General features: G+C 36.3%; 2 protein-coding genes across 3 annotated transcripts in view; one reads left to right on the top strand and one right to left on the bottom strand.

Annotated features, from left to right (window-relative positions):
- The window catches only part of LOC127876051 (ubinuclein-2-like), a 145,589-nt gene that overhangs the window by 85,423 nt on the left and 35,602 nt on the right, over positions 1-24,564 (bottom strand). The window lies entirely within an intron of this gene.
- Positions 1,212-23,693, top strand: LOC127876050 (uncharacterized). Of its 2 annotated transcripts, XM_052420899.1 has the most exons (13): positions 1,286-1,306; positions 3,387-3,502; positions 3,759-3,867; positions 5,493-5,571; positions 8,155-10,141; positions 12,103-12,155; positions 14,408-14,480; positions 14,953-15,203; positions 15,675-16,311; positions 19,412-19,496; positions 21,937-22,169; positions 22,489-22,596; positions 23,268-23,693. In XM_052420899.1, exons 3-13 carry the CDS (start codon positions 3,763-3,765, stop codon positions 23,551-23,553), a joined length of 3,897 nt encoding a protein of 1,298 aa, XP_052276859.1. In that variant the 5' UTR covers positions 1,286-1,306; positions 3,387-3,502; positions 3,759-3,762; the 3' UTR covers positions 23,554-23,693. The 2 variants fall into 2 exon arrangements, with proteins under 2 accessions (XP_052276860.1, XP_052276859.1); XM_052420900.1 differs by lacking the exon at positions 3,387-3,502 and having other exon boundaries at positions 1,212-1,306.

Raw genomic sequence — 24,564 nt, 5'->3', positions numbered from 1 at the left:
CATTAATTTTTTTTGCGCAAACTCCATAAATAAACCTATATTTGAAATTGATTTTAAAATAACCTACCATACACAATACCAGCCTACAATACAAATATTTCAAAAAGCATTTTTCATTGATTAAAAAAATACACATCTACTCTTGTATGATATTAATTTACGCAAATAAAATGTTTATTCAAAACGTTTAAGAAAAACAAATCTGACTGGAATGTAGGCGTTGGTCTTTTGACAGGTTAATTAGATAAGTACTTCACTTACGGTGCGGAGAAATTTCCAAATACAAAAGTAGTCCGACCCGATCCCCTTCCGTTGTTTGATGTCAGCAGCGGTATTAGGAAAAGCAGCAAAATCGTAGGTATTCCTAAAAATAAAATTAAGGCCCCTTTTGCCTTAAACATTTTGAGTTCAATATTGCATATCTCTACATATGTAGATGTTACATTGAAATACGGTATGTACGTACTAAATTAAGGTCGCTGATCAAAACTAATGCCAATGACCAGTTGACAAGTCAGTTGACATTTGCGTAAACTCTGTCTACTTTTGAAAAAAAAAATTATAACCTTTATCTATATTCATATCAAAAACATATACAAAAACATATGTCACGTCTTTGATATATATAAATAATTTTTAGGAGGGAACGTGTTGACCTATTCGGGTACGAGTTGACTAGTGGGGGTACGAGTTGACCAAAAATCGGTTACGAGTTGACAAAATCGGTTACGAGTTGACCGAAGGTACGAGTTGACTTAGGTACGAGTTGACTAGCTTCGCAGGATTACATCGAGCGCGTTCGGCATACTAACTCGAGCTAACACGAGTTAACCCGGGTAATGCTCGAGTATTACTCGTGTTACCCTGGTTATGGTGCGCGAGTCACTCGATTGCTACCCACCTCACGGAGCCGGGAAGCCGGGTAAGACTGTCCGAATATACTTCTTCTTCCAACAAGAAGCGGGAAAATGGCTGACCTGGTTGACGAGAAAGGAAACAGGTAGATAAAATATGAAATAATGTTATTATTTGGATGAAAATCTAGCAAGCGTGACTTTACTTGATAAAAACTATTTATTTATCTTTCTACTGTCGGGGTTTGCGAGTGCAGTTTACTCCATAAGCGTTCGGACTAAATCCGTTACCCGAGTTACTCGGGTTACATAGGGTAAGCAAAACAATTTTACACGGGTATGTATGCCGAATGCGCTCATCGTTACTCTGAATTGGTCCATGGTGTGTTGTAGCCTTATCCGGAAGCGCTAATTTTAAATGCGAGTGATTGACAACAACTTCTACTTTCGAGGTATCATTTCTATAAAATGTGTCTTATACATTTATTTAAACACGATGACATCAAAAATAAAAGACGCAATTTATAAAAACATAAACCAAATAAGATTTTTTTGCGAAACTATAATAAAACACAATTTAACTTAAAGACTCTTTCGGACAATTGAAACGTCGGACACACTCCTTTTTGTGCTTAATTTAGTTATATTTACGCTCTGTATTGTCTGACATCACCCAAAATTAATAACTAAATAATAGCCCGAACATATACTTTCAAGTATTGACTCTTGGGGACTCTTAGTTTCAACTAGTAAAAGCATTTTTCATGTAAAGTAGTAGTTCTGGCTACCATAACTTTAAATGTCGCTTGTTATGATTTTTGACGGGTGCTGGAGGTTTCGGTAAATGACAAGTTCGGTAAATTAATTTATATAGTAAAAGCCGTGGAGGTTTCGGTAAATTGATTTTATAGAGGAGGTATACCTACAACGAGGTGTTAATGACACCTATTATCGGCTTACAATAACATTAGAGGCATTTATTTGCAAACTGTGGATTAATTTTGAGTTGAGTAATTAATGCTATGCCTAAGGTAAAGAATTAAGGGAAATGAATGAGCTACCTCTGAAAAACGAATTCTGTTAGGAAATTTTTGGTTAATTTTACGATTTAAATAACGCAATACTGTTGTTTTTTTAATTGGTGCTTTTATTTAAATAACATAATAGTAACATAATAGTAATAAGAAGTAATGATTTATGGCGGAATCAATGTAAGCTCTTCAATTAAGTTTAATGCTATTTTAAAAAGTTTCTTGTAAAATATGATTTAATTAAAATGATTTCATGTTGAATTTTATATTTATTTATATGTTTTATTATTTCTTTCTGGTTGAGAAAAACACAAGAAAAAAAAACAATATATAAAATTTAATACGTGTACGTAATTAATAAAAAGTAATATAATGATACGCGTTATGTTTTATAATTATGTTAAGTGCGCGTGCCATTGAACGTTGAGTTAAGCGGAGAGATACACATAATTGAAAACTGATAAAAATGACAACTAACACAACGCCAGCAGAATGAATACACTGTGTAATAGCAAGCTGCTGTGATGATCATTATCTTATCAACTTAATACACAGGCACCTGGCTACTGTATTGGAACAATGGGTTTTACGGCCAAAATAACTGATATCATTTTTTGCCTAAACAAATCGGTTCAATAAAAAATAATAACTGATTTACTTTGTAATCCGTTTTATTTAGCAACAAGTATAACATGGATGCAATATATATATTTGAATATTTCATGTCATTTAAAACAATAATGAGGGAGTAATCACATATTAATAAGATACATTTTTGACACACTACAATATTAATACGACACATTATTATCATTCAGATTTTCCGCATGCTGATTTAATTTAATTACATTTCTAATACAAATGAGATACATGTACGACACAATTCAATTTAATGTTACATTTCAACCATATCAGTCGTTCATCGTTCAAGACTCGTCGTCGTCGAGCATGTGGTGGACCGCTGTGGATGGTCCCAGGGCATTGATGTGGCTGATGATCATTTCTTATTTGACAATGACCATTATAATTTTATAATTACCCAATTACATAATAATGTTATTTTTACCACAAATAAACATCCTTTGATGTCACCACCAGTATTTTACCTCCATCGATTAGACTTTCAATAGGTTGCAAGCCTGGATAATTAATAATAACACTTTGCAAACATCTCTAATTTGATAAAATCAAGTCCGTACATTTAAACAGATAAATTAATTAGTGCCAAACAACTCAATTAATGTACATCAAAATTAATCCACAGTTTGCAAATAAATGCCCCTAATGTTATTGTAAGCCGATAATAGGTGTCATTAACACCTCGTTGTAGGTATACCTCCTCTATAAAATCAATTTACCGAAACCTCCACGGCTTTTACTATATAAATCAATTTACCGAACTTGTCATTTACCGAAACCTCCATAACCCTTTTTGACTGGCGCGACTTTATAGGCACAGGTCTGTCAATACTATATAAACTGTACGCTGAAGTTTCTTTAGCTAGTAAAGTAGCTGCCTTGAATCCAGGAGGCACTTTAATAAATTGGTTATATGAAGTGATGGACGTTTCATGCCACTACCAAGTTGTGCCACTGATCACAGACCTATAAAATACGGTATTTGCTTTTGTTGAAGATGTTCTATTCTATCAATATTAATTCAAATTTTATTAATCAAACAATTATACAGTTACTTGCACCCAATTTTAAGTGAATTGGCGCTGCCATTTCCAATTTCACGAGTATAGGTCATTACTGTTGGAGTCCCTGAAATAAAAAGCTATTTTGGAGTATATTACATTCAGCATCACCTGTTTACTCTACTCATATTTTGGTCCATGGTGTTAAACTTATTCCTTCTTGCTTTTTTCAGTGCGATGGATCCCACTAAGCCTAGGGATGATGTTCAGCAAATGTTTCAGAAGATGGGAGAGAAACTGGGCTGGTTCCAGCATCCCAGTCTTGATGACGCAATACAGTCTGTAAGAATAAACCACTGTTGTTCACTACGGTTATGCTTGTTAAGGAATCATCACAGCCGTGGTTTTCTACATTTAACAATATGATACAAGTCAAAGTAATAATAAACTAGAAATGGCGCGGCAGAGGCCGACGCGTATCCCCACGCCGCATGTTTGACCCAAGGGCGCCCCAGGGTTGATCATGGGGCCATGCATAGTTGAGATTGACTGTATTGTCATAAGAGAAGTTCAGTATCAATTAGAAGTGAATGGGTGTAAAAATAAAGAAGTTATAGTAAAAGGCAATTTTGGGAGGGTGTGGCCTATGTGGGCGGGGTGCCCCAGGGTTGGTAATAGGGCCATGCATAGTTGAGATTGACCGTATTGTCATAAGAGAGGTTCAGTATCAATTTGAAGTGAATCAGTGTATTAATGAAGAAATTATAGTAAAAGGCAATTTTGGGCGGGTGTGGTCTATGTGGGCGTGGCGCCCCAGGGTTGGCAACGGGGCCATGCATAGTTGAGTTTGACCGTTTTGTCATAAGAGAGGTTCAGTATCAATTTGAAGTGAATCAGTGTAGAAATGAAGAAGTTAATGTAAAATAACCTAAAATTTTTTTATAGTAAATGGAATTTTTTGGTGGGTGTGGCCTATGTGGGCGGGCGCCCCAGGGTTGGGATTGGGGCCATGCATAGTTGAGATTGACCCTAATGTCATAACAAAAGTTCAGTATCAATTTGAAGTGAATCCGTGTAGAAATGAAAAAATTATAGTAAATGGAAATTTTTGGTGGGTGTGGCCTATGTGGGCGGGGCGCCCCAGGGTTGGGAATGGGGCCATGCATGGTTGAGATTAACCGTATTGTCATAAGAGAGGTCCAGTATCAATTTGAAGTAAATCGGTGTAGAAATAAAGAAGTAAATGTAAAATAACCTAAAAAAATGAGTGATAATTTCTGACGCGGCCCCACCCCAACCGCTATAACTTTTGACCCAGGGGTCAGATCAAAATTCCAAATAGTGCAGGGTCGCACATATGCTCATAGCTACCATGTGTGTAAGTTTCAAGGTTCTAGTGCTTTTAGTGTAGGAGGAGATAGTGGCCAGGACGGACGGACAGACAGACAGACGGACGGACAGACGGACGGACGGACGGACGGCGGAGATAACCACAATATCCCCACCTTTTTTTCAAAAAGCGTGGGGATAACTAAGAAGTCAAAATAATAATAAATTAAGAAGAAGAAGAAAGTCACAAAACCTCAATAAGATTTATTTCTAAGGATCTATTTGACTTTTGACATTTGGAGACAGAAAAAAAGCCTGCTACAGTGTGGTTTTATATTGTATGCGCATGAAATCAAAATCTCTGCAAGAATGAATGTTTTATAACTTCATGCTTTAACCCTTTGCATGCTGGGAAATTTGTCGTCTGCTAAAATGTTGTCTGCTGAATTTCTAAAATTCACATTTTCTTTTATTTTTTTCAAAGAATACTATTAGAATAGCAAACAGTTTGGATCCTAATGAGACGCCACATTCTGTGGCGTCTCATCTGGATGCAAACTGTTTGCAAAGGCCTTCAAAATTCGGTTCCAGCACTGAAAGAGTTAATATTTTTATTGCATCTTTTTTATGTATCTTAGTTGTCGTCCAGTGCAAAGAAGAAGTCAGCAAGATCAAAACTTAAGCAGGGTAGTAACAGTGAAAGAAAAAAGGCTCCAGGTATATTTTCTGAAATGTTTGTCAAACATATTTCTGGGTATCTATGTTTCAAAGGACTTTGTCACAGATTAACATATATTGATAAAGTGTTCCCCAAAATGACTAAAAAGGGAAATAAATGTAGTTGTCCAAGGAAATCATCCAAAAATGCATTTTTTTTTTTCATACTCCTGACACATTTCCTATAATTAACAAATTGCAAACTAGTATTTTGATAATCCTATATATTTTTTAGATACAAGCCGCCATACTTATGTCCATGCTGCTTATCAAATTTCTCAAAATCATTGGTCATAATGTCCGTGGACTCATGGACAGGGATTTGGGCCGAAGACTGTCTTTCATGACATAGCAATTCTTTTCAATGGGCAGGGCTTTTTTCCTTCTTTAGCAAGGGCCTTATAATGGCCCATTCCCCCAAGAAAAAGGCCCCTTCCATAAAGAGAAGTTGTTTAAAATGATGCAATTTCCCCCAAAGTTCAAGCTTTCTTTGGAAAATTGTTTGCCTATTCTCAGTTTTGTCCATAATTTTTTTCTCAAAATTAAAGGCTATGCCCTTTCCCACATTCAAGAAAAAAACGCCCAGATTAGCCTCAAGTCCAGACTAAAGCTAAGCCAATTCTGGGGTGGTATTCCAGAAACATCTTAAGTCATTTGTTAAATAATTTCACTTAAGTTCAAAATTACAATGTTTTGTATTTCTTTACTAAATAAGGAAACACATGTTTTTTTGGTATTCCTAAAATAACATTGGGATAATGATATTATTTAAATGTATATCTTGATGCCAATCTATTGCAATATGAAATGAAACACTTAAGAAAATTTCCCAATTTAAGGATAAGAATAAAATTTAACTAAAGATGCTTCTGGAATATGAACCCAGAACAATTCTGTTTTCATCTTCTAATCATTGGCCAGCATTGTGTGTAATTGAGATTGTTGTCTGGCTGTGAAATTATCATATACAAAGTGAGCTGTTGACAACAGGTGCATTTCTAAACTCTAGGTGTACCTCTGGGTTGTTAGGTTTCCTTCAAATAGACATCTGGGGGTAACACCCCTAAGTGATACTCCACCCCACACATGGTACTTGGGGATGTGTATAATGGGCTGTTTAATAGAAGCCAAGCTTCTTCTTTTACCAGATCTTTACTTTGTAAGGTTACAGCCAGGCAGAATTTAATCAGTGAAAAAACATATTGCTTCATTCAAAGTCCTTATGTTTTAAACACCATGAAAGTAAACGTTCTAAGTCAGGGGCATTTTTTAGTTTATACCTCTCTGGTTTTAGAACCATTCACTGCATATGAAAAACATCCCAAGTGCAGAGGTAACAAATAAGTTTAATTATTTCTGGGAATGTTATTAATTCCATAGGCAGAGAGTGAATGTCACATTATCCAAATAATTATGGAAATGTACTTGAGATTATTAGTTGTTATACATTTTAACAGATATGTTAACAGATTATATTTGTATGCCCCCCGTGAGGTGGCATATAGCAGTTGAACTGTAAGTCTGTTAGTCTGTGCGTACGTCCGAAAACTTTAACATTGGCCATAACTTTTGCAATATTGAAGATAGCAACTTGATATTTGGCATGCATGTGTTTCCATGAAGCTGCACATTTTTAGTGGTGAAAAGTCAAGGGCAAGGTTATCTTTCAAGGTCAAAAGTCAAAAAATACAATCCAAGGTTAGTAATAATCTTTAAAAGGGAGATAATTTCTAAACCTGCCAAATGATATATTGAAATTTTATTTCAATAGGGGGCAATTGTATTTCTGACAAACACATCTCTTGTTTTTAATGTCTTTACTGGTAAAGAAATTAACTAACAAAGCTGTAGTATTTGTAATAGTTTTAAATTATTATAAATTATTATTTAAATTATTATAATTGCTAGGATTATTTATGTATAAAAAAAGATCATGTCCTTAACAGCCAAAGTTAATGCGCATTGCGCAACCTCTGCACAACAGGCTTATGGATTCAGCCAATAATGCTTTTTTGGTAATACGCTTTGTTGCTAAGTTTCCCATTATAGGGTTACAAATGCTTTATTATTTTCTGTTGACAATGATAAATAAATAAAAATTCACTTTTCCAAGGTGCAGATTCCAGTTTTAACCATTTTGTGTTTAAGGTTGATGTTCTGTTTTAAAAGTAGTGGAAAAGAAGACGAATTTCTCTCTTAATAGTTCTAGTATTTCATTGTATTCTATTTTATGCCCCCGGTCCTCCGTCTGTCCGTCTGTCTGTCACACTTTTGCGTTTAGGTTTTGAAAAATGCTCATGACCTCTATGTCGCTTCAGATGTATCCTTCATATTTGATATGCATGTGTATATGGACAAGGCCTTTCCATACGCACACAAATTTTGACCCCTTTGACCTTGAACTTAGGGTCCGCGTTTAGGTTTCGAAATCTGTGTTTAGGTTTCGAAAAATGCTCATAACATCTATCAAAGCGTTTATCGGGAGCGTTTATATGGAGACAGCTCTTGTTTTCTGAAAATTTGTGTCACTGATAAAAAAGGATTTTGTATTGCCTATTCACCAGCATTAACATATATTTGCAGACAGTAATCAGAAAACAAAAATGCACAGTGTGCCTTCTAAGCCATCGGACACATCACTTCGCCAACCATTTTTAACACCTGCAAAAAGTTTGCAGAGTGTGATATCCTCTGATAGTGAAGATGAGGACTTTAACGAAAACAAAGAAAATATCAGTAATAATGTAAAAACGAATGCAAAGAAGACACTTGCAAAAAAGTCAAAGCCTTCAGTTCAGACCTCAGTTAAAAAAGCAATGTTGAAATTGTGTAGCGATTCTGAGGATGAAAGTGAGGTGTTTAATAAACAAAGCCGCCCTTCTGATAAAACTGCAGCAGACACAAGGAAAAGTGTTGAAGCATCCAAGGTGTTGGAATCCCCTGAAAAAGTATATTCGGCCCCCAAGTGTTTTGATAGGTTGAGTGACGAGTATGATTACGCTGTGGTTAAGAACAGAGTCTCTTTGGCATCAATGACTCTGAACTTGGACAATCTTGGTGACCCTCTAATTGAGTCAACCAGAATTCACAGACGAAGTAGCGCAACTTACAACCAGATCATGAAGTGCCTTGAGGATTCTGATATCAAAGAGGTTGAAGAGACGGTTGGTAGTGTTGAGGATTCTTTTTTGATAAGTAGCAAAGCTAACATAAGTGGTGTAGAATCTAAAGATACTGAGCTAGAGAAGGATTATTCGAAAGATGATGAAAACATGTGTACAGAAGATACAAAATACATTACTGCACTTGAAATGCCTGATGAAACAGTGTATACAAAGCCTAATGTAAAACTAGAAAAAATTGCTCCTAAAACAAAATTGTCTAAAGCAAACGCTAAACCTGTCAAACTGAAACCTGCAAAGTTTACTCTTTTAAGTGATAGTAGTGAATCTGAGGATGAACTGATAGAGGTGGTGGATGCTGAAACACAAACCATGGACATCCAAGATTGTTTTCTGGGGTCATGGAGTAAAAATGTAAATGTTTACTCTGAACAGACTGTGGTACAGAACAATACCACTCACAATGATTCTGAAGTGCTGGGTAACTATAATAATGATACTATCAAAGGCAAGTTAAGTTACAATATATTTCAGTCTGAAACTCTGGCTGATGACATTTTTGGTATTCAAGACATTGACCCAAAAATTTCGGATTTATGTAAACATGACAATGTTTACATGAATGGTACAATAGTGTCTGAAGGTTTTGGTGTAGATGATCAGAATGTTTTTCAGTCAGACACTGTTTCTGATAAAACCAAAAATCAGATAGGTATTGCCGCAAATACATCATCTGTAAATGAACAGAAGTGTGGCAATGATAACTATTATAATAATATGAGTGACACCAATGTTTCATGTGATATTGATGAAAATGTAAATGTGACAAAAGGATTAAATGTGGTCTCAGATGATTTATATGGACACACTACTATTGTTGAATATGAAAAAGAAATTATTGAATCCAAAGACAGTATGCACATTGAAGAAGACTTTGACAAGCTTTGTAGTGGTCAAAATGCTCTGGAAATTTTCTCTGATGATGAATCAAAAAATATTATAAATGCATCCGATGACGATAGTCAGATCAGTGATGATGTAAGTGAAGTAGAAGTAATAGACATTGCTGTTCAAACGGAATTAAGTCCTCAGGCAAAAAAGATTGAGGAAAATATGAAAAGTAAAGAAATAATAAAGGAAAAGTGTGAACATAATGCACTGACTGATGAAAGCAAAGAATGTAACGAAATGACTGAGGAAAGCCTTGAGCTTAACGAAACACCACATCATATGGTTACAGACTTGTCAGCGGAAAGTTGTGGTAGAGATGACAATAGTACAGAATCTATGCATGAAAGTTCTCTTAGTCAGGGGAGTGACAGGGTTGATTCAGAAATAGTGCAGAAAATCAGTGAAAAAGGTTTGTGTGGCTCCAGTTTGAACGAGAGAGACACACATTTTGGCCTTTCAAATGTAGGGAGCAAAGAAGTTTCTCAACAGAACTGGAGGTAAGATACACATTCATGTGTAGTGAAGTCTATCATTATTAGTTTTTTTACCATTTTGGGAATAAGGCAGGGTTCCTTTGGATTGGGAAATTTCGTTTTCTTTTGCCTATATAAAATTAGGATATTTATGTTGTTGATTGTATGCTTACATGCTTTAAAATTGATAATAAAAATGATATCAATATTTCAATATTATATTTCTAAGGTTCAACTTATAGAGCTGGATTTGCAGATAGTTGACAAGTTCAGACTTATGAAAAACATATCCTTTTTTTGAAACCTTCAATTGGGAATTTTAAGGTCCCATTTGCGAAAAATATATACTTTTTATATGCCCGTTTAAAAAAAAACGGGACGTATTATAGTTTCACCTTGGCGGCGGGCTGGCGGCATCCACAGCAGTGTCCGCTCTCTAATTCAAATAGTTTTCATCCAATCTTCACCAAACTTAGAAGTTTTATCTAGACAATAGCTAGGTCAAGTTCGAATATGGGTTATGTCGGGTCAAAAACTAGGTCACAGGGTCACTTAGTGCATTTCAAGCATTTAGCATGGTGTCAGCTCTCTAATTGAAGTCGATTTTATCCGATCTTCACCAAACTTGGTCAGAAATTGTATCTTGACAATTTCTAGGTCAAGTTCCAATATGGGTCATGCCAGGTCAAAAACTAGGTCACAGGGTCACTTAGTGCATTTCAAGCATTTAGCATGGTGTCCACTCTCTAATAGAAGTAGTCCTCATCCGATCTTCACAAAATTTGGTCAGAAGTTGTGTCTAGATGATATGTAGGTCAAGTTCAAATATGGGTCATGGTAAAGTTATCAAGTTGTCCAAAACCTTCAAACGGGCGAATCTTGCGACAGTTTGGCACTCTTGTTTCCATTGGAAATGGGTACCACTAACGGACCCAGATTTGAACGAAATAAAACTCTGCATTTTTATACACATTTGCAAAATTTCTTTATTTGGATGCTAGTTTATTGCAATTTACAAATTCCTAACCTAGAGATAAAAGCATCTAGCTTTTAATCATGTTGATGAAATTGTTAACAATACAATTAAAAGAGAATGCAGGTTTTTTTTTCCCTTTTTTGGGAAGATAGCCCATGGCTTTGGAATTGGGAATTTTATCGGCATTTTCATGAAATTGGGAAAATTAATTCATTAGCCTTTTTTTTCCACACGAAAAGTCCACTAATTAGGGAAATACTAAATTTGATATAACACTTTATAATCATTAAAATTAAAAGAACAAAATCATAAAATACTTTGTTAGATGTAATTGAATTAAAATTGAGATAAAATATGCATAAGACACTTCTTTCTAAAAAAAAAAAAAAAAATTTTTTTTTTTTTTTTTTTTGGAAATTGGGAATTTTTTGCCACATTTTGGGAAAAAAGTATACTTTTTGGGATTGGGAACATCGGGCCAAAAAAAACCCTGGAATGACAACACAAAATTTGAAGTTAATTGTCATCATTAGGCAGATTTATGTGAAAACATGTATATCAAAATCCAAAATTTTATGATCTGAACAAGACATAGGAAGTAGTGTATTCTGCATTTTATTTTTTCATCAGCTGACATATTTGTCCCCTACTGGTGAAACTGGAGGGGACTTATGGTTTGCGCTCTGTGCGTCTGTCTGTCAGTCCGTCACACTTTTCTGGATCCTGTGATAACTTAAAAAGTTCTTCATATTTTTTCATGAAACTTGAAACATGGACAGATGACAATATGGAGATTATGCACGTCAATTTATTTTGTTCCTACGTCAAGAATTCTGGTTGATATGGTAACAAATAAAATAAAAAATACTGACAATGGTGGAGTTTCACCGCTAGGGGACCATATTGCTTGGCAATCTCTTGTTTAGTTTGGCTTTGATTTAATGTTAAAGCAGTACTGGAAGTCATGTTTGTAATTATAAAATATGTATGTGAATTTTTCCTATTCTAGAAAGCGACGATCCTACAGCAGTGAATCCAGTGGAGAAGAGGAACTAGAGGCCTGTATGTCTGCATATATATAGATTCAGTGATTTTTTTGCTTTATACATGTATCTTACAGCATGTGCCTTATGGATTGGGGAATATAGTGAGATAAAACATGCAATTGGGAAACATGAAAATGAAACACTATTAAAAAGATTATAACTAACACTATTCAAATTGTCTGTAAGTCCATGTTTAACTGCATTTTTGAATGTATATTAATTTATTATAAAGTGCTACATAATTATATAATTGTATAATACACTCAATACACCAATAATTGAGTTCATAGGACAAGTTAAGCATCTTTTTGGGAAATTATGGTAAGATTCTTGGGAAAAAAAAGTTATGTTTCACTATTGGGAAACAGCCTGTAAGAGGCTGTAATTATGTGCCAAAAAATCATTGTTTTTTCTATATTAAAATTGAGGTGTGTTGTGGGAAAAAATGCTTAATGCAAGTTCGAAAAATATCGTGCCAGTTCAGCCTGTCACAGCCGTCTGCATAGTGTCTTTTTGGGACAAAACTTTCTATTTATCCCCACGCTTTTTGAAAAAAAGGTGGGGATATTGTGGTGATCTCCGCCGTCCGTCCGTCCGTCTGTCTGTCCGTCCGTCTGTCCGTCTGTCCGTCCGTCCTGGCCACTATCTCCTCCTACACTAAAAGCACTAGAACCTTGAAATTTACACACATGGTAGCTATGAGCATATGTGCGACCCTGCACTATTTGGAATTTTGATCTGACCCCTGGGTCAAAAGTTATAGGGGTTGGGGTGGGGCCGCGTCAGAAATTATCACTCATTTTTTTAGGTTATTTTACATTTACTTCTTTATTTCTACACCGATTCACTTCAAATTGATAGTGGACCTCACCTATGACAATACGGTCAATCTCAACCATGCATGGCCCCATTCCCAACCCTGGGGCGCCCCGCCCACATAGGCCACACCCACCAAAAATTTCCATTTACTATAATTTTTTCATTTCTACACGGATTCACTTCAAATTGATACTGAACTTTTGTTATGACATTAGGGTCAATCTCAACTATGCATGGCCCCAATCCCAACCCTGGGGCGCCCGCCCACATAGGCCACACCCACCAAAAAATTCCATTTACTATAATTTTTTCATTTCTACACCAATTCACTTCAAATTGATACTGAACTTCTCTTATGACATTAGGGTCAATCTCAACTATGCATGGCCCCATAACCAACCCTGGGGCCCCGCCCACATAGACCACACCCACCCAAAATTGCCTTTACTATAATTTCTTCATTTCTACACCGATTCACTTCAAATTGATATTGAACTTCTCTTATGACAATACAGTCAATCTCAACTATGCATGGCCCCATTACCAACCCTGGGGCGCCCCGCCCACATAGACCACACCCACCCAAAATTGCCTTTTACTATAATTTCTTCATTTCTACACCGATTCACTTCAAATTGATACTGAACCTCTCTTATGACAATACGGTCAATCTCAACTATGCATGGCACAATTACCAACCCTGGGGCGCCCTGCCCACATATGTCACACCCACCCAAAATTGCCTTTTACTATAACTTCTTCATTTCTACACCAATTCACTTCTAATTGATGATGAACTTCTCTTATGACAATACGGTCAATCTCAGCTATGCATGGCCCCATTACCAACCCTGGGGCACACCTAGGTCAAACATTCGGCGTGGGGATACGCGTCGGCCTCTGCCGCGCCATTTCTAGTTTAAATTATTTTTTGCTTCAAGAAGTCACTGTCCCTTGAAGGCGGACTGTACTTTGATGTATCAGCTTATGCACAATTCTTATCATGCTTAAAAGTTAAGCCTTAATGTGTGTACATTCATCCTGGTTTTTCCATGAAATGCATCAATTACAATTGTGAAAACATGTAGACATGTAAATGTGTGGATTAATAATAAAAATGTACTATTTGTTAAGATGCTCCTTGCTTTGGAATTTACGAAAATGTCACAATTTGCTTGAAAAATGCTATGTAATGTTCAATTTTTCATAGTCTATGATAATACATATGTACATTTAATGTTTAGTAGGGCTTGAATGATTTCTTTTAACTATTAACACGGTGAAAGGCCTCTCTTGTATGTAAACAAAAAACTCATTGGCCCATGTAACACTAAAGTGGTGAATTATCTTTGGACATCATGATAACACAACATGCACATATAAAATAAGACACATTTTTTGCATGACATGTGTCATTTGGAATTCAGTTGACATTGATCTTTTTTGAAGTTTTCCAAAAGATGAAGCAGCCTGAGAGACGAAAAAGCGACGAATCCAGGGAGGATGTGTACAGTCCAAAAAGGTGCACATTTATTGCAAATCCTGTTTAATTACAAGCCTCCCACTAGCATCACCGGTATTTAACTGCTGGGAATTTGTTTTTTACAAATGGGGATTACAGTTGCCCTTGGTCTGTCTGTATTTATATTATTATTTTATATTTATAGTTTTTACCAGACTGAGAGGTCAAAGTCAGGTTTCTATTATTAAAATTAATTGAGAAAAAGTTTTAAAGCTTAATATTGCAATAGTTAAAAGTATATTAGATTGATATGATAATTAAACTTGCTATATATGGTGGTATATAGGTTTCCCTATCATTTGTCTAAATTTTTAATTTTTAGTTGTTTATCTGAAAATAAACACTAAAATTTCATTCTTATGCTTATGAATTAAACTTCGAGAGGTATTACCCTTTTTGTTTTAATTGTTTATTTACTTGAATTTTAATGGGTAGCTTTTAAGGTTCAAATGGATAGTTTAATAATTTTCAGCATGGCAGATTTCATTGTTGATGATGATGACATTACTGAAGAGAGTGACAATGAGGATGATGCCTACCACTTGAGGGAGACCCAACGACTAGAGCGGGAAGAGGACTGCAAACAGCTGGGAGCCATTGAGAGGGATGGTGAGGAGGAGGAGGAGGAAAGTGAAGAGACTGAGGATGAGGATGAATCTGATCCTGGAGAAGATGTGGATGACATTACTGCTAGTGATGATAGTGATGATGACTTATCATCAAGTATGTACTGGTATAGTAGAAATGACCTGCAAATCCTCAACATTGTCCCAATGATTGGCATTTGCAATAAATAGTCTACAAGTTGTCTGCAAATAATAAACAATAAATACTCTACACATTATTTCACAACACAAATATTGGATGTACAACAATTGTATAAGTATGAATACCGGGTATATTGAATAATAAATGAGATGGACAAGTTTGTTCTTAATGGCTGTGGTGCCATGTTATATATTTCAGTTCCATGTTTTGGGTTTTCCGCTTTCTTCTCCAATGCATATGCTTGAATCATTAAAATGTTATATTAAACAGTAAATAATGTTTATACTATTTTAAGTACTCATAAATTCATGTTAACAAATAAGAATACCTAACTGTTTTTATCCTGGCCTGTTCCACAATTAGCAGAGAATTTGTCTTCAGTGATTTACATATAAACCAAGTCCAAGTATGTTTGCATGTTTTCAGAGCGCTATCTGTCAAGTGTTACCAAGCAGAAGAAAGAAAAGTACAAAGTTCGAGTTAAGCCAGCAGTGCCCACCTTTACAATGTCTTCAGAAAGTGGAGATGAAAGTTTATCAAACTCTGAGGGCACAGAAGCAACTAGCACCACTCGCCAACCTGGAGTAAAGAAGCATCAACATAAGCCTAAAACTAAGAGTGGCAGTGGTGGTACATCATCAGATGATGATAGGTCTAATGACAATGGTTTTGTGCACCCAAAAGCCATTATTAGAAAGAAAACTAAGAAGCCTCCCAACAATGATGAGGGAGACAGAAACGTTGACAAGAACGTAGTAAAGATATCAAAGGCAGCCATATTGAGTGACTTGATGTCGTCCTCGGATGATGATAGTGATGGAAGCCCGTGCATTACGCTGAGTTTAGTAGACACATCGGAAGGCTCTCTGAGTAATTCAGGTTTCAAGACGCCCCTGGTTCCCCTGCCAGTCTCCAAATTCCTCACCCCGGCTTCAGTGAAGAGGAGCAAGGGGTCCGTAAATACGCCGTTCAGTGCTAAGAGTGGTCAAACATGCACGCATTCTTTCTTGAAGTCGCTTTCTATCACAACCCCTGAGGAGAATAGGGACCCAGAGGCTCAAAGGTGTTTGTTTGTTTGAATTTTATTCCATTTATGTTATGGTAGTTTATCTGCCCTCTTTTTAGCTCACCTGAGCACAACGTGCTCATGGTGAGCTTTTGTGATCACCTTTTGTCCGTTGTGCGTTGTGCGGCGTCAACATTTGCCTTGTTTACTCTCTAGAGGGCACATTTATTGTCCAATCTTCATGAAATTTTGTCAGAAGATTGGTCACAATGATATCTTGGATGAGTTCGAAAATGGAAACGTTTGCTTGTAAAACATGGCTGCCAAGGGGCGGGGCATTTTTCCTTATATGGCTATTTATGGCTGTAGTAAAATCTTGTTAACACTCTAGAGGCCACATTTATTGTCTGATCTTCACGAAACTTGGTTAGAAGATATATCCCAATAATATCTTGGATGAGTTCGAAAATGATGCTGGTTGGTTGAAAAACATGGCCGCCAGGGGGCGGGGCATTTGTCCTTATATGGCTATAGTAAAACCTTGTTAACACTCTAGAGGTCACATTTATTTTCCGATCATTATGAAACTTGCTCAGAAGATTTGTTCCAATGATATCTTGGATGAGTTAAAAAATGGTAACCTTTGCTTGAAAAAAAAGGCTGCCAAGGGGCGGGGCATTTTTCCTTATATGGCTAGAGTAAAACCTTGTTAACACTCTAGAGGCCACATTTATTGTCCAGTCTTCATTAAATTTGGTCAGTAGATTGGTCTCAATGATATCTTGGATTAGTTTGAAAATAATTATGTTTGCTTGAAAAACATGGCTCTCAAGGGGCAGGGCAATTTTCCTTATATGGCTATAGTAAAATCTTGTTAACACTTAAGAGGCCACATTTACTGTCCGATCTTCATGAAACTTGGTCAGAAGATTTATTCCAATAATATCTTGGACGAGTTCAAAAATGATGCCGGTTGGTTGAAAAACATGGCTGCCAGGGGGCAGGGCATTTTTCCTTATATGGCTATAGTAAAACCTTGTTAACACTCTAGAGGCCACATTTATTTTCCGATCTTCATGAAACTTGGTCAGAAGATTTGTCCCAACAATATCTTGTTATCTCAGGTGAGCAACTTTGAGCCTTTCAGATCCTCTTGTTTCCTGGTGTTTCCAATCAAAGCAGTTTACAAGTGTTACTTAAGGGCAAATATTTTTGTCAGTAACAATTTATATACAATCCCTTAATCAGAAATGGCGGGACAATAGCCGTTGAAATCAAAACAATTCAGGACAAGTCTCCATGCACGTAATGTGGATTCTATTTCTAGAACCTCAGTTAAGCAGTCAAATGTTCTACGAGCTTAGATAACTCAGGGCAGAGCAGAGGTTGCCTAAAAAATTATAAGTCCCCTACCGGTTTCACCGGAGGGGACTTATGGTTTGCGCTCCGTCTGTCTGTCAGTCTGTCAGTCACACTTTTCTGGATCCTGCGATAACTTAAAAAGTTCTTAATATTTTTTCATGAAACTTGGAACATGGATAGATGTCAATATGGAAATTATGCACATCATTTATTTCGTTCCTACGTCAAAAATTATGGTTGCTATGGCAACAAATAGACTAGAAATACTGCTGAAATGGTGGTTTTCTGGATCCTGCGATAACTTTTAAAGTTCTTAATATCTTTTCATGAAACTTGAAATATGTATAGATGGCAATATGGACATTATGCACGTCATTTCATTTTGTTCCTACGCCAAAAATTCTGGTTGCTATGGCAACAAATATATATTTGTTAAATCTGAAAATGGTGGAATTTCTTACAATGGTGGAGCCGGTAAGGGACTTATATTGCTTGACAACAGTCTTCTTTTAACTGTAATTTACCTCCATTTTAACAAAGTTGTTTGCAAAAAACCTAAACTGTAATGTATTTATATTTCATGGCTACAGAAATGCTCACTTCTCTTATAGCACACCCAACGTTTGTTCTTTTCCATAACAGTTTCATAAAGTATCGGATTTCTAGTTACATGTAGTGGACTTCAGTATTGAGGCGGTTTATCATTCTATACATAGATGGTAACGTCACTACGTTATTGTCACCTCTATACTAAGACGCATCACATTCCCCTGGTTTGGGGAATTATGCTTCTGCCAAAGTAGTTCTGCATGGGAATGAAGATTATAATAATGAAAGAAAAATCGTTTTTTATTGTGTGTTTAAAACAGAATGTTGTTTAAAGAAATGTAATGTTTAAATGTGATTTTGAATCTCTATTAAGGCTGATAGCGATTATCAGAAGCACGATTACCTGACCTACTTTCACTTTTCACTCGTAAAAGAAGTGCTACCCACAATTCCTTTCGCGTTAGTACACAGGTCAGTAAGACCGGTGTGTACACAATGAGAGGTTTATTTCATATAAATAAACAGTGAAATAAAAATATGAACAGAACTGTTTTGGGGAAGAATCTTGAATTGGTGGTGTCAACTGATAATCTGTTATTCACAATGTACCAGTACATGTATAATTAACCAGGTTTTCCGAAGGAAAAAACTGGTTATTAGATTGGCGAATGCGGGCGGGCTGGCTGGCTGGCTGGCTGGCGGGCTGGCTGGCTGGCGGGCGGGCGGAACAAGCTTGTCCGGGCCATAACTATGTCGTTCATTGTCAGATTTTAAAATCATTTGGCACATTTGTTCACCATCATTGGACGGTGTGTCGCGCGAAATAATTACGTCGATATCTCCAAGGTCAAGGTCACACTTTGGGTTCAAAGGTCAAAAATGGCCATAAATGAGCTTGTCCTGGCCATAACTATGTCATTCATTGTGAGATTTAAAAATCATTTGGCACATTTGTTCACCATCATGGGACGGTGTGTCGCACGAAAGAATCACATCAATATCTCCAATGTCAAGGTCGCCACGACTAAAAATAGATTTTTTTTAAAAAACAAACTTACAAAGGGGGTTAATTTTGTTTGTTCATTTCAAAAGTTCAGTTTGAGTTTTCTCCCTTAATCAGATTTTTTTTTCACAATGAAAACCTGGTTTTGTGACAATTTTGTCCCTTGTTTTATGTTTTAAATTGCTGCGTTTTCTGTGATCCCACTCATACATGTAGAATGGTGAACATTTCATTTTCTTACAGATTTGTTGTGAAGTTCAAGAAATATCGAGAGGAACTATCCAACTATTTATTCAAGTTCTTCAACCAAAGTGTGTTTGATAGAAAGGTTTGTTATGTATTTATTTCCATTGATTAAGAACATTAAATCAGATGTACAGATAATACAAAACTTACAAGAGCTTGTCACAGTAGTGACACATCCCTGCCGAAATGTGTTTGCTTGTATGAGAACACTTGTTTAAGAGAGTAGAATAATATTTGTAAAACATGGCACCTGTGTTATCTATTTTTATTTCAAGGATCAATTAGTTATATAGTGTTGGAGTTATGCTGTAGAGAATAAAATATATGGAAATGAAAAAAGGGAGTTAATTAAAAAAACTACAGCCGATAGAGTTATGGTTCATGTTCACTGCACTTCTAGTTGCCATATGTTTATATTTTTAGTTTCAAGTAAATCCCTTCAGTAGATATAGAGTTATGCTCCGGACAAAAATTTACTTTGAAATTAAATAAAGGGAGATAATTTAAAAAGTAAGGTTGATAGAGTTATGGTTCTTAGTCACTGCACTTCTCCTACTTGCCATCTGTTTATATTTCAAGTTTCAAGTAAATCCCTTCAGTAGATTTAGAGTTATGCTTCTGACAAAAATTTACTATGAAATTAAATAAACAGAGATAATTAAAAAAAATTAAGGGAGAAACATTTGCTCGTAAACACTCTAGAGGCCACATTTCTTGTCCCATCTTCATGAAACTTGGACAGAAGCTTTGTCCCAACGAAATCTCGGCCGAGTTCGAAACTGGGTTGTGCCAGGTCAAAAACTAGGTCACTAGGTCAAAAAAAAGAAAAACCTTTTAAACACTGTAGAAGTCACATTTCATGCCCAATCTTCATGTTACTTTGTTAAAATGTTTGTCTTAATGATATCTTGGTTGAGTTCAAAAGTGGTTCCGATCCGTTGAAAAACATGGCCTCCAGTGGGCGGGGCATTATTTGGCTATAGAGAAACCTTGTAAACACTCTAGAAGTCATAATTTTTGCCCAATCATCATGAAAGTTGGTCAAAACATTGGTTCAATTGATGTCTCAGACGAGTTTGAAAATGGTCGAGATTGGTGAAAAAACATGGCCGCCAGTGGGCGGGGCATTTTTTTCTATATGTATATAGTGGCAGTTTTCCCTATTTGGCAATAGAGAAACCTTGTAACACTCTAGAAGTCACAATTTTTGCCTAATCATTATGAAAGTTGGTCAAAACATTGGTTTTATTGATATCTACAACGAGTTTGAAAATGGTCGGGATCGGTGAAAAACATGGCCGCCAGTGGGCGGGGCAATTTTCTCTATATGTATTTAGTGACAACATGTGAACACAGTAGAATTCACATTTTTGGCCCAATTTTCATGAAATTTGCTTTGAACATTTGTTTCCTTGGCTGCTGGGAGGGGGGCAGTTTTCTCATTATGCCCCCCCCCCCTTTCAAAGAAGAGGGGGTATATTGTTTTGCTCATGTCGGTCCGTCCGTCCACCAGATGGTTTCTGGATGATAACTCAAGAGTGCTTATGCCAAGGATCATGAAACTTCATAGGTACATTGATCATGACTCGCAAATGACCCCTATTGATTTTCAGGTCACTAGGTCAAAGGTCAAGGTCACGATGACCTGACAAAGTAAAATGGTTTCCAGATGATAACTCAAGAACGCTTATGCCTAGGATCATGAAACTTCATAGGTATATTGATCGTCACTCACAGATGCCCCTTTTGATTTTCAGGTCACTAGGTCAAAGGTCAAGGTCACAGTGACCCGAAATAGTAAAATGGTTTCCAGATGATAACTGAAGAACACTTATGCCTAGGATCATGAAACTTCATAGGTACATTTATCATGACTCGCAGATGACCCCTATTGATTTTCAGGTCACTAGGTCAAAGGTCAAGGTCACGGTGACCCGAAATAGTAAAATGGTTTCTGGATGATAAATCAAGAACGCTTATGCCTAGGTTCATGAAACTTCATAGGTATATTGATCATGACTCGCAGATGACCCCTATTGATTATCACGTCACTAGGTCAAAGGTCAAGGTCACAGTGCCAAAAAACGTATTCACACAATGGCTGCCAAGGTCACGGTGACTCAACTTAGAAAAATGGTTTCCGGATGATAACTCAAGAATGCTTACGCCTAGGATCATGAAACTTCATAGGTACATTGATCATGACTTGCAGATGAAATAATGATGAAACTTGACCAGGATGTATGTCTGGACAATATCTAGGTCAAGTTTGACATTTGGTAAAGATTGAATGAACCGATTTCTCTCAGGTGAGTGAACTAGGGCCATCGTGGCCCTGTTGTTTATGAAATGTTAACTACATTTTTTACAGAATTAGGCAAGTCCTTTTGATTTTCATTTATCATCAGACCTGTATTTCAGTTACATAGTTTTTTATGAAAAACATGTTTATTACATTTTTTTCAAGAAGAAGAAAGTCTGTTATTAAGACCTTTTAATTTATCATCAGACCTGCATTTCAGCTGCCTACAGATCTGCCAGTGTTATGGAACAAACGACTCCTTCGGACAGCTGGCTACTGTAGCTACAAGAAAACAAGGCATAGCGACGAGCGTTCAGCTGTAATCGAGTTGTCAGAGAAAGTGTGCGATAATGCAGAACGAGTAAGAGACACGCTGATACACGAGATGTGCCACGCAGCCGTCTGGTTGATCAATGGGGTCAACGGGGGCCATGGCCAGTTCTGGAAGTACTGGTGAGTGCATGCGGTGACTTATGGCTGCAGGGGTATGACTTCTATGCCTTTGAGCTGATTTGCTAACTTACAAATAATTCTTGATCTTGCTGGATCTTTATTTTGATGGACCTTTTTATTTAAATGTCATGAGTTTTGGTTAACTCTGTGAGAAGGGTACAGTACTCGTACCTTCCTACCCAGAGGTGGCTGCCTTAATAGCAAAAAGACATTATAAGGTGTGTGTACTGTATTTACACACAGTTATTTCATCAGAGCAGGCTTTATGCAATCTAGATAGTTCATGGTTCCAAAAGAATAACACTTATACCTTGCACAGGGCCCGCCAGTCCATGAACGTCCACCCAGAACTGCCCGCCATTGACCGCTGCCATAGCTACGACATCAAGACCAAGTACACCTACAAATGTACACAGTGTGACTACAGGTAATGCATGTGCTTAAAGTGTGGTCCCAAATTAGAATTAGCCTGTGCATTCTGCAAACGCTAATCAGGGACGACATTTTCCACTTTTTTTGGGGGGGGGGGGGGGGGAGTTCATAAAGGAAGACTCTTTTTGATGTAAATCCAGTTAAGTAGGAAAGTGTTGTCCCTGAATGATAAGACTGTGCTGACTGCACAGACGTATCTGGAAAAACATTTTACACAGATGCATTTAATGTTGTTTTTCAGAGGTTGTTTTATAATTATAATGTCATAATTAATTTCAAGATTAATTGTAACAATTTTAAGGATGAATGCGAATCTACTGGATATACAGAAAATGTTTAGGTCAGATTTATTTGCTTTCTTGTTTATGAAAATATAATTAATTAATAATTAAATTGATACAAACTGAATATGAATATAGTAGTTGTATATGTTTCATGGTTATGCTTCATGTGTCTACTGTCCCTTTCTTTTTTAAATGTCTGTAGAGTATTGCTAAATTTTCACATTAGATGAATCTAAAGTGATAGGCGCTTATATGCATTTAAATTTAAACTTTGGGGTAAAAAAATGTGTTCTATACCTGGTTTTCTTCAATACTATATGTAAATGAATCTGACATTTCGGTGCTAATTTTGACAAAATTACTGGATCAGTATTAATTTCAGTATCGGACGCCACTCCAAGTCTCTGGACATGAAGAAATGGAGGTGTGGGAGGTGCAAGGGCAGCTTCGAGCTGATCGTCAACAACATGTCGGCAGGGGCCACAACTCCTGGCCCCGCTTCCGCCACCCCATCTGCCAGCCTAACCCCCCGCACTCCCAACAAGTTTGCTATGTTCGTGAAAGAGAATTACAATGTCGTGAAGCAGCAGAACAAGGACCTGAAACACGGCGACGTCATGAAACAGCTGAGCAAACTGTTTGCTGAAAATAAAATCACCACTTCTTGACCGACGTGTTGCAATTCTTGGTTTTTTATTTTCAAAAATGAACTTGATTTAATATTTTCATGGGCAATATTGTAAAAAATGATCACATGATGGACATTGAATATGTCTTCTTTTCCATTAAGTAAATAAATTAAAAATCAGTTGTGGAAATAATTTGATCTAGATGTGAAAGTATGGAACAAATGTACTATGCATATTTAGCAAATTAAAACAAACGTTGCTATGTTATACATAATTAAAAGTCATTTCCTTTTTGGCATTTCCGAAGATGTAGGTCCTCAATCCCTGTTAAAGAAGTACATCATTTTGAACAGTCGAAATCCCGCGGTTTTCTTCTGTCAGTTAAACAATTTTGTGGTTAACCAGGCTGTATATGCCTGTTGTGATAAATTTGATCATTCTTTATAACTTGTATCAATTGCTTGTTATAATACTCATTAATTAAAATACTTAGAGAGAAAGCATATTAGAGTTGATTGGTTGATCAGTCGGTTTGTCTGAATTAAATGTTTTTAGTGTATGGAACTAATTTCTTCTCCATTTCTCAAGTGTTTAAATTGCAACTTCAAAAATGTCATCATCAAAATGAATTGTAGATGTGCAAAATAGCTGAAAAAGTACAGTCCACAGAACTAGGATTATGGAATGCGCAATTTTAATATTATTTCATACGTTGGTATGAAGTTTTGGTCAAATCGCCACTTGTATTCAAGTATGTTCCTAAATCAGATCAGTGTAATATTGTTAAACATGCATGCATGCACATTATAAAAGTGTATGTACATGTATTTGATATTTTCTTTTGTGTTTATTCAACATCAAAAAGATTTATTTAAAAAGTAGAATAAATATGCTTTCTTTTTTTAACTTTATTTTCCCAGTTTCTGCTGAACATTTCCAACAATTAAAGCTAAACAGAGTTCAAGAATGTGTAGTTTAATATCTCACCTCCTACTAAAATGACCTAATCCGATTGGCTTACAGTGGTCACGTGCCCATAGTGCATTTTCC

Source organism: Dreissena polymorpha, chromosome 4 (assembly GCF_020536995.1).
Source record: "Dreissena polymorpha isolate Duluth1 chromosome 4, UMN_Dpol_1.0, whole genome shotgun sequence".
In the NCBI taxonomy this organism is placed as follows: Eukaryota; Metazoa; Mollusca; class Bivalvia; order Myida; family Dreissenidae; genus Dreissena; species Dreissena polymorpha.
This window is presented reverse-complemented; position numbering and strand designations above follow the sequence as displayed.

Bases quoted from the DNA above. Each gene is read 5' to 3' on its own strand.
- LOC127876050 (XM_052420900.1), top strand. From the start codon at position 3,763: ATGGATCCCACTAAGCCTAGGGATGATGTTCAGCAAATGTTTCAGAAG. The intron at 10,142-12,102 runs GTAAGATACACA...TTCCTATTCTAG, and splicing joins GTTTCTCAACAGAACTGGAG to AAAGCGACGATCCTACAGCA. The intron at 19,497-21,936 runs GTTTGTTATGTA...CCTGCATTTCAG, and splicing joins AAAGTGTGTTTGATAGAAAG to CTGCCTACAGATCTGCCAGT.